Source organism: Oryza glaberrima, chromosome 12, assembly GCF_000147395.1.
Source record: "Oryza glaberrima chromosome 12, OglaRS2, whole genome shotgun sequence".
Taxonomy (NCBI): domain Eukaryota; kingdom Viridiplantae; phylum Streptophyta; class Magnoliopsida; order Poales; family Poaceae; genus Oryza; species Oryza glaberrima.
Window position 1 is genome coordinate 22,453,241 of NC_068337.1, and position 11,000 is coordinate 22,464,240.

The 11,000-nt window shown below is 46.4% G+C and overlaps 2 protein-coding genes across 2 annotated transcripts; one reads left to right on the forward strand and one right to left on the reverse strand.

The window, feature by feature from the left end:
• The first annotated feature begins 4,474 nt into the window (after positions 1 to 4,474).
• LOC127757288 (uncharacterized) lies at positions 4,475 to 5,100 on the forward strand. Its single transcript, XM_052282786.1, has one exon. It carries the CDS (start codon positions 4,521 to 4,523, stop codon positions 4,893 to 4,895), a length of 375 nt encoding a protein of 124 aa, XP_052138746.1. The 5' UTR covers positions 4,475 to 4,520; the 3' UTR covers positions 4,896 to 5,100.
• Positions 5,101 to 5,252: 152 nt separating this feature from the next.
• Positions 5,253 to 10,073, reverse strand: LOC127757287 (extra-large guanine nucleotide-binding protein 1). The gene is made up of 8 exons (XM_052282785.1): positions 8,900 to 10,073; positions 7,776 to 7,913; positions 7,602 to 7,706; positions 7,339 to 7,515; positions 6,967 to 7,144; positions 6,546 to 6,793; positions 6,227 to 6,393; positions 5,253 to 6,101 (listed from the first exon to the last, which is right to left on the reverse strand). Exons 1-8 carry the CDS (start codon positions 9,974 to 9,976, stop codon positions 5,504 to 5,506), a joined length of 2,688 nt encoding a protein of 895 aa, XP_052138745.1. The 5' UTR covers positions 9,977 to 10,073; the 3' UTR covers positions 5,253 to 5,503.
• Between the last annotated feature and the right edge of the window lie 927 nt (positions 10,074 to 11,000).

Sequence of the window (11,000 nt, forward strand, 5' to 3'; positions counted from 1 at the left end):
AATCAGCCACGCCCTTGTTAAATCCGACATTTTGAAGCATCAAGATTACTTCTCCTAGGACACTCCATGATCCCCGCGAGGTGTGTATCCCTTGCTGCTTCTTCCTCACCCCGTACTCAATTCTCTGATTGCATCTGAATACTACTACATTTTGAATTCAGAGAAGAGGGATGATAACATCCTGGTGCCTCCTAAGCCTACCATAGCAACCCACTGGCTTGGTCCTCGTAGCCTTTTGTTTCTCTCCACCATTTTGTAGCGCTTGGGCTCACTCATCTCATCTTTTATGGAGCGAAAACCGCAGCATGTACAATACCATATATGAATGCATAGTATAATTCAATGCAGTATATGAATGCATAGTATGATTCCATGCAGTTATTCAACCACCACGGCTGAGTTTAGTGTGCACCTACAATGGCATTCTAAAGTTTTTGCAGCTGAGTTCAATGTGCTACTACATTGCAATTACATGTTCAAGTTCTGCAATGTGCAGATGAGTTTAATATATCATATATGTGCATGTACAACAGAAATTTTATTCAATTGTTCAGCCCATGCATGCCTTTGAACAAAATTTAGTAGCCATCACATATATTAAACTGAACAACTGAACAATAGATATGGTTCAAACTTCAAAGGCATAGGTATTCAACTGAGAACAATTTAGGTGGTCATATATATCTGAAGAAAATATCACAAGAAATTTTTTCCTTTAAAATGTTAACCCACCAACCACTCAATTTTCAGCATCTTCTGAACGTTACTTAAATCCTGTAGCACATTCCTTGGCTAAAAACTCAAAATGGATCAAGAAAGTAAGCACAAATCCTAAACACGGAAAACTCAAACTTTAATCCGAACATAAGGTCAAATTATTAAGGACAAACAAAATAAAAGATTTGCATGGACATGCAGCCACGTCAACTGAAGTTTCGAAATTGGCATTCATGTCAGCCTGAACTTCTGGAGCTTCTTTGCTCCTATCATGGTCCAGGTTCTTGCTTTCTCTTTTATTTTCGCGACCAGGCCAAGGGCTGTTGTCTCCTTATGTTTGAAAACACGCTGGTTTTGCTCCTTTCAGATTTCCCAGACCACCAGAAGGATTAAGCTACGCAGGTCTTTCTTGGGCATGTCTTTCTTGTTGGCAAGCATTTCCCACAAGGCTCGGACATCTAGATAAGGCTCCCATAGATTTGGATCTAATTGCTGGTAGGCCACCCAGGAGGCTAGGAGCCTCCAGACTCTTCTGGTGTAACTACACTCGGCGAGGAGATGGAGCGTCGATTCACTCATCGTTTGATAGAGGGGCAACGGATGTTGTTTGGTCATCCTCTTGTTGCAAGCCTATCCGAGGTTCAGACTCTATTTAGGCCACGTTTGCGATCATCTCAAAGATCTCTTGTGTTCGCATTCGTGACAGCAAGGAGATTGGCACGATCCCAAATTCCCAGTCCCCTTCTCACATGCGAGACTGTAAGGGTGAGCTTACTTCTCATCAGGTTGGGACGGTTTCAGAATTCAAGATAACACCATCCATGGCTGATCAGCCTGCACCGCCCCGCCGCGCCGCCGGTTTCGGTTTCCACGATGGCCACAAGGGACAGGGAGGAGGCCAGAGTTCACCCATCCAATCTAGCACTTGAACACCGTATCATCCAACAAATGTAGTCATACCACTGACTAACGCATCCTGATTTTGTTGCAGAGAAGCTCCCGATGCCTTCCAGGCCTACCACGCACACCATTGTTCTAGTCCTCATATAATTCTTTATGTCTTAGCTCTCAGTTAGCTTGTAACACTTGGGGTAGCTCATCTCATCTTATATGGAGCAAAAAGAGCAGGGAGATGAAGTAGTACCATATATGAATATATGAATGCACAATCTGATTTTATGCAGTTATTTAGTTCTGCAGCTGAGTTCAATGCTTACCTACAGCTGCACGATCAACACTTCAGCTCATCAGTTGAACCCCAATGCCTTCCAACCAAATACCACTATTGGTTCATCAGTCAGTTTTTTTTTTTTTTGGGGGGGGGGGGGGGGGTGGGGGAGAGAAAGCGATACAAAAACTGTGCCTTTTCATTACATATGGCAGGAGAAAAATACAACTCCTAAGCACAAGAAAAGGGAGAAAACTACCCATCGGACACCCGATTTATACATTATACAGTGTTGGGCAAAAGGTCATATAAGCGCTTTGCTCCTGCCAATACCCATGTCCATGCATCTTCCTTGATTTTGGCAAAAAGCAATGACGACATGGCCTTGTTATGCTCGAAGGTTCGTTGGTTTCTCTTCTTCCAGATCTCCCAAATAATAAGGAGGATGAGAGTGCGCAACCCCTTTTTGGAACTCCAGCTGCGTTTGCTAGAGCTTCTCACCAGGCTTCGGTTATAAGTCAGTTTATCATTTTAAACCAGAAAGTAGATTTCCATGCCATTCAGCATGTTCTAAACCATAACATAGAGCCATAGAAAACTGAGATAAACTGAGATAGGTAGTCAAACCTGAAAGGAAATATCAAAAAAAAAAGAATTTCCCTTCAAAATTGTTAACCCCTAAGTACTGAACTTTTAGCAGGAATCCTGTACCCGATTCCTTGGCTCAAAAGGGAGAGCAAGCGAAAGAAAGCACAAATCTTAAACACCCCAAAATTGAAACTTTAGTTTGAACAAGAGGTCGAAAGAATAATGACAATTGACTATAGTAACAAACAAGAAGATTTGCATCTGACATATACAGCTAGTACTATACTACTATGGAGTATGAGCTTGATATACATACATACATATATGTGAACCTGAACATCCCTCAAGGGTGTTTGCTGGGCAAAAGTCCAGTCTTAACTCTTTTGAGTCCCTGACGGACGGCGGCGGCGGTTTTCCGTCGCTTCTCTTCTTGGAGACGTCGTTTAGACATCCCCTTGTCGAAACCACTTGAACGATTGGTGCAAGCACACTCTAGCTAGAGTTGGGCTTTGTGTTGGTTGTAAGGGCGTTTTTGGGCGTTCTTGTATGTGTTCCTTTGTTGGCCTAGCGACGGTCGGTCATGCTTAGCGGCGGCCGGTCCAGTGCTAGCCTTCTCCCAGACATGTGTGTTGGCGCTGTCGGTGTGTAGGTGGTGGTATATTTTTTTTCTTTTTTCTGGTTACGACCTTCCAGGGTTGTAATCTTGTAATTTCTTTCTGCTCTATCGAACTTTGCACCGTCTCGTGCGAGTCAGTTCAAAAGAAAATTCTGGAGTTGTGAACAAAAGAAGGGGAAATTCCGAATTCGTTCTAACCTGAAAGAGAGGATTCAAGAAGACGACGAAAATGCAATCAGCTGAACGATTTGCATCCGTGGCTGCAATGCAAACAATGCCACCGCCGGAGAGTGTCCGCTCGCCGCCGGCGGCCGGCGTGGGCGGGCTCGGCGATGGCCCGACGGTCAAAGACCCGAGATCGATTCCAGAACCCAGCTCAGTTTTGCATCGTCCGATCACACGTGAGCGTCCCAGATCATCGATCTTAGTTATAGCAGTGGGGTGGTGTTTTTTCATAAGAGCCCTCCCATTAATCCAAGTATCCACTTAGTGCCCCTGAGAAGAGTCATTTTCCAGTTAACACCCTCCAGTTATTTGTATTCCATTACAAAATTCCCCCACGCTGCCATCCCCGTCGCTCGCCGGCTCGCCGGTCAGATCCCGACCTGACGCCGACACCGCCGGCGACTCGCAGCTAGCTAGCCTCGCGTGCATTTCGCTGCGCAACACCACCTTCCTCCTACTCCCCCCGCCCCGCCCACAGGCTTGACTCGCACATACTCCATCCGTTTTTATGTCGTTTACTTTTTTAAACATATTTAACTGTTCGTCTTATTTAAAATTTTTTAAATATTATTTATAGAAAAAAATAATAATTACTTGAACTTTTTAATAAAAACGAATTGTTAATTTTAAAAAAATCAACGGTGTTAAATATTTAGAGACATGGAGATTTTAAAAAAAGTCAACGTTTTAAAAAAGTCAACGGTGTTAAATATTTAGGGATGTGGAGAGTATATCCTTGTCCAGCCATAGCAAACCGACCACCGGCAACGGGAGGAGGAAGAAGAACTGAAGAAGATAAGTTCGCCGCGCCTGCATTTCGTCGCCGCCGCCTCGTCGGCACGCAACAAGACACGCCGGTAGATCTTCCTGCGGCGCCGCCGCCGGTTTCGGTTTCCACGACGACCAAGAAAGAAGGAGGCGGCGGAGGACTCCAAGACGATCCATCCGACCTGTCCAACAACTGGCACACGCCTCGTCTTCTTCCGTGACGGCGACGGCGACGGCGATGGCGCGACGCGGCGCGCCACCAGTATACAAGTCAGCTGCTGCTCGATCTTGTCATGAGAGCCCCCAAACCCGCGAGCGCGCCAACTGTTTGCCCCGTCAGGCCGGCCGCGTGGGCCCCGCACCAATCTGATTCAATCGATCCAATCCATTTCCAGCTTCGTCTTCATCTTGGCTTGGCGCGCTATATAAAAGGGACCCATGGCGCGAGCTAGCCAGGATCGATCCATCACTTGCAGCATTTGCGATTTCTCTCTCAGCTTAATTCGCATCAAGTCAACCATGTCTTCGGCGACGGCGACGGCGTCCGGTGGGCTGCATGCCGCCGGCGGCGAGTGGCTCGGCGAGCTCTCCGCCGCGCTGCAGGGGAAGTGGCAGGCCATGGTGAGCACAGACCAGCGGCGGCGGCGGCAGAGGGGAGATGAGGCAGACGAGAAGAAGGGGGTCGCCGGCGCCGGCGCCGCCCTCGGCGTGGAGACGAGGAGGAGGAAAGAGGAGGGAGACGTCGGCGCGTGCGGCGGCGCCATGTCCGACACCACCGTCTTCATCCTCCTCGACCACTTCGCGCCCAGCTGATCGTCCGTGACGTCACCCATGGCGCGCCCCCGAGCTAATCGTGACGTCATAGACGCGTTTGTAAAGAGTAGTAGACGAGGACGCGTATCCCCGGGAGGAAATGGCAAGCCTCGCTGTATATATTTGACTTGTCGCTGCTGCTACTACTTGCTTCAGTTCACTCTCATGTGTAAATAAAAAATAAGAATGCAGTATTTTTCCTACCCATCTCTTTCCTCGTTTCCAGCTTTCAAATTGATGTGAAGGAAAATTTGCAGTTTTTCGTTCAGTCCAGATTTGAGATTTAGGAAAATTACAGAATTGGATCAGTTTGATTTTTGGGGGAAATGTTCTAGGGATTTGGCACGAGGCACAAACTGAAGTACAAGAATCAGCACCATGTTAATTTAAAGATTATAATTCCATACATACAAGAATCAGAATCAGGCAGACCTCTTGCATCTCACCCTACTTGTAAACAACTAAACAACCATACAAGCCGATGATCTTGCTAGGCAACAAAAGGGGAAAAAATGAGAAAACTCTAAAAGGAAAAAAGGTTGCTGGGAGAGCAAATGCATTCACAGCTATTTACACCTCAAAAGCAAATGTTGTTGAGGGAGGAGGGGTCAGTGAGAGTAGGAGCTCGGCTCCTCGCTGTATGTCGTCTCGCTGGACCCAAACACGGGCTTCTCGTCTTCCCACTTGATGATCTCCCTTCCATAGCGGATCGCGGAGCGGACCGACTCCTGGTCCAGGGCGTTCACGTAGGACACGTAGAGTTTCCGCTCCGTGAACAACTGGAATACGCTCTTGAACTTCACCGCAATGTAGTGACCTGCCATCTGCGCCAATGTCGAGCCAGTGGAGCTGCCCCGCGAGCTTTTGCTGGTGCCGTTGATCAGATTGCGGCTTACCAGGGGAGTGAAGTCGCTGAACCAGTCGCATGATGTTAAAGGAGATTTGCCGATCTTCTGCTCTAGGATATCAAACTTGGTGAGAAGTAGAAGGAAATCCATCTGCTCAAATATCGGATGAAGGGCAATGCTCTCAAATAGCTGCCTGGTCTCCATCATCTTGTTCACAACATTGCTGTTTGCATCCTCGTAGTACTCATCATAGTCGCTGACCGCAACACAGAAGATAACAAGCCTCACATCATCGAACATTTGCAGCCATTTACAGTTCTCATGCAATCCTTTGTTGTTTATTCTTATTAGTTGGTACCTGAAAATAGAACAAAATGTTTCATTGTTCATACTGTTATCATTAACAAAGATGAAAGTTACAGAAAGACTAGAAACACAGGTTATTTAGACTACCATGCCCTTTTCAGTGACTTAAGAACAGACCTTAGCAAAGTGTCTTGTGGATCTGGCTCATCAAAACCCCGCCCGTCCAAAGCCAGTTGTGGGAAGGAGAAATCTGTAGATGCTAACCCATCTGAGGATGTTATCCCATCAGCGTAAAGGATATCCATATCAGAGAGCTCATATTCCGTTCGGGAAATATCAACAGCCTGATCATCCCAAATAACAATGTTAAAGAATGAGCAATTGTAATTATATGACTCAGCACTACTTAGACACTGCCATCTGACATGAAATAGATGTAGAAACAGTGCATCAACCGAGGTCAAGTGTTCAAACAACAATGGAACAACAATAGTACCTTGTCAAGGAAATAACTAGCAGCAGATGGAAGGAATGGCAGTTCACTTCTCCGGTTATATGTAGCTTGAATAGCAGGATCTTTCCATAGTTCCTCAACCATTGGTGCATATTCACGACTAGCTGCAGGGAAAATGTCTTCAAGATTACCTATGGCCATAGCTTTCAGAATCCAATCAGAGAATGCTTTCAGGCGTGGAGCAATATAGTACTCAGTAACGTCATTACAAAGCTCTGGTTCACAATGGCCTGCAAAAGAAACACAAAAATAAATTCTAGATGGTCTGTGGAAGAGGCTAGCAGTCTATATGTTTCACTAAAATCAAACAATTGCAAGTCTCCTGCTGATATAAATATGTGAATTTATGCAGCAAAGAATTAAGGTGGATAGCCAAAAGAACATAATAATACGACTGTCATACCAGAGCTAGAAGGATCACTTTGGCAGGTAGTTCTTCTGTCAGCTATAGCTTCCTCTTCAAATCTTTCACGCCCTTCAAGTAGTATACCAAGGTAGTTGTATATGTTACTTTGTATGATAAGTCTGAGATCTTCACACTCCTCTACAGAAAATGGTCTGCTCTTGTACAAGAACTTGGCCTAAGGTTTGATGGATTCAAGATCAGTTGCTATATTGATATTGCAAACAACAGGCAGCGAACCATAAAACTAAGTCCTTCTGTTCGTGTGAAGTGAATCTTGCCTTTAATACTCCAAGGTAAATAAAGGTAATTGGATGGTGATGCTAATTCAGTGATCAACTTATCTACATAAACACATCAATATATTTGTACCTGCTTGAGTATGGTGCTTGTCCCTGATCCAACCAACAGGAGCTTCTGAATGGTCCTTTGCTCCAAGTAGTCAGGGATGGGTCGATTTACCACATTCACTGGCTCTTCACCGCATTGATTATTTGCTTTGTTAGGCGTTGGCAGTGATAGGACAGGACTAAGCAGCTTCACAATAGGCTGCCAAGGAATGCAGAACATATGTAACTTTGGTTAGTTTCCTCTGACGAATTACAGGGCAACTACAAGATGAATCCCAGAATTACCTTATCCCAAATCTTGCCTTTAACTGTTTTTTGTCCTTCCTCTTGGTAAGTCCCATCAGCATTCACCCAAAAGTGAGGTTTTCCAGCACATTGAACTCCTGCCAACTGAAATGTAAAAGGTTAGAGATAAAACACATGAATTACAAAATTAGGTACCAGTATATTGTTTCAAACCTTAAGCATTTGCAGCTCAGATTTCGTAATCTCACGGCCGTTTATCAAGATCCCAGTGTTCCCGTTGCTGGCCTTTTGATCTAGAGCGCCTCCAACATTTAGATTTGGGCTTATTATGCAATGGGGCTTATGACCCTCCTGAAATATTTTCCAAGAAAAGTGTGTAATTAATAATGAGTAATTAATTATTAACCAGAGCTGTAGACTACTACAGTAAATATTTGTAGGAACAATCAAGCCAGCTGCATCATGCAGAATTTTCTTGCCATTAATTTTCCTTATAAAGCCCAAGCCTACCTAAACGAAAGCAGCCAGACACCGAAACAATCTATGATGTGTTATGATTTAATTACTTTGTACATGCACAGACTATGGTCATCCATCTAAGCCATGCCATCATGTTGGTACTTCAAGAAAGATTCTGCGTAGTTAGTTTCCATATAATATCATACACGTCAGGTGCCAGCCTAGATGTGCAATATTCTGCTGATCTAAAACAACATGCTCAGAAGTACTAACTTCTCATTTGTTTCATACTATACTATCCACCCAGATTCCTAAGACTTCGATAAATCATTCAAAGCTCTAATTGTGCCAATTAATCAGAGATGTCATAATCAGTTTTACAAATATATAGTAGTACACCAAAAAATTCCACAATATCAAGCTCAGCAGCACTATCCCTCCAGACCATGTGTTGGTTCCAAATAAATATATACATCCTAATCATTTCAATCTAGGCAAAAGCATATATGTCAAAATAAAGTAAATTATCATCTAGTCGTAGTTCAGAAAATGGAAAACCCTAGACCGCATACAAGGAATCTTTCACTCCAAATATGATAATTTAGTGCTCATTTTCAAACCATAAAAAACACAGCTCTTCAAATTATACACATGGGAATAACATCATTAACTGTGCAATTCAATAATAGCCACACAACAGCTAACTCTCCTAAAGATCTCTTAAGAATTTATCGATCTGTTGCTTACCAACTATATTTACCACATACTAAATTCAATTACCTAAAAATAATTTTAACATCAAACTACTGCATTACGCGCTTCAATCAAATGTGTCGGCAAGCAAGCACCAAAAAGATCAAATCTTTACAGGCAGTTACCTTTCCCCAGAAGCCGGAAACCTTGTCGTACCAATAGAACCCCGGCCGGAGCTTAGAAGGAGGGCACTGGCACCCCTGCAGCATGACGAGCTCCTCCGGCGACAGCTTGGTGCCATTCACATACACGTCCTCCGGTCGCAGCTGGTTGGCGGCGCATTCCCGCTCGCTCCTCATGACAAGCTCCACCTCCGTGGCGCTGAGCAGCCGCCGCAGCACACGTGAGCCTCTCCCCAGCGAATCCCGCTTCGACTCGGCCACCGGCCGCCCTATGCAGTCCAGGCACTTGCGCCCCTCCGGCATGGACCCCATCGCCCGGAGCAAGCAACCACCGCAGTACCGCGCGCCGCAGGCGAGGCAAGCCTCCTTGTCCCCGCGGGCCCAGAAGCTGCCCCCTTTCCCGCATCTGAAGCAACCACGGGATTTGGAGGCTCCCCTCCAGTGCGCGGGGGAGAGGGAGCCGCTCGATCGCACGGGCATGGCGTCCTCGCCGTATTCCTCGTCTTCCTCCTCATCCTCCTCGTCGTCGTCGTCTTCCGAGGATTGGAGGAGGGAGCCGCTGGTCTCCGCGAAGGTGACCATGGGCTGGTGGTGGGACTTCAACGGCGGCGGCGGCGGCGCACCCGCCCTGCGTCCATCGTAGTCGTCCTCATCCGCGTTCTCGTCGTCGTCGGAGGGCGTCGACGGGAGCTCGGCGGAGTGGTGGAGAGCCGCGTGGTGGTTCTCGATGACGGAGGTGGGTGAATCCACCGCCGCTGCCCCAGCAACCCCACCACCACCACCCGCGGAGGCGGAGGCGGCAGCGGAGGACGACGATGACGACGACTGCGCCGCGGCGGCACCAGCAGCAGCGGAGGAAACCCCGGCGCGGTGGCCGTGGATGGCGGAGCAGAGGGAGGAGGGCGTGAGGGGGCGCACGACGGGGAGCGGCGGCGCCGTGGGTGGCGGTGGCGAGGTGGGGGACGAGAGCGAGGCAAGCGGGATCCGCGACAGGTCGAGCGGGATGGCGCGCGGCAGCGAGTAGGGCAGCGGCGGGCCGTCGTACTCCGCCGCGAACGAGTACTCCCCCGCCGCCGCCATGGTCGCCGCACTAGGCTAGGTTAGGGTTAGGGTTAGGGTTCGGGGGGGGTGAGGCATGGTGGGGGTGGGAAACCCTAGGCGAGGAGGGGGGAGGGGAAAGGTGGAGGAGGGAGAGAGCTTCACCTTTTTTGGAGCATGCGCGAGGGAGGGGGAGGAGGGGGGGTGGAGACGAAAGGGGAGGAGGGCAGCGAGGTGGCGTCGTGGGGGAGGTGACCCGCTTTGCTTTTGCGCTCGCTGCACCGTGTCCATGGGTTGGACTGGGTGATCTTTCTTCGTGTTTCTTCTCGGTGTAGTGTACTAGTACTGTTATACTGGAGTAGTGTACATCTCTGACTGTATACAGGTCAAAATACTCTCCCGGTTCAAAGTTCAAATATGGAGGAATCATGAATGTGGTTGTTACGCTTGTGCTACTACTAGGTCTTTTGTGTCTGGTTTATCTGCTGCTTTGTCAATTTATTTTACTTTTAAGATAACTATAGGCTTAGATACATTAGATACATTGTTACATGATCGCGTTAAGGGCCTTTTGATTCAAACGAAATTCATAGGAATTTTAGAGGATTTTATTCCTATAGAAATTTTTCCTATATAGCCATTTGAATTAAAGGAATATATCCTATAGAATCCTATGAAATTCCTATGGAATGCCTCTTCCCATGAACCTCATGGAAAGAATCTTTTGAGTCTTTATCTCTCCTCAAATTCCTATGTTTTTCCTGTGACCCAATCAAATAGTCATTTATATGTTTTTCCTGTGTTTTGCAATCCTTAGTTTTACACTTGCATTCCTATCAAAATCCTATATTTTTCCATTTCCTCCGTTTTTTTCATTCATGTGATTCAAAGGGGCCCTAAAAAGTTGTATTTGTTTAGTTGTAAAACATGTCTTAGTACATTGATAAATTACTGATAAAAAGATCGGCGTACAAGTTGCCAGCTAGAGACTCCGTGAATGGAATGTTACAGTTATGAATTCTAAATAATTCAAAGTGAGTATCTCTCACCAAGCTAACATATCTTA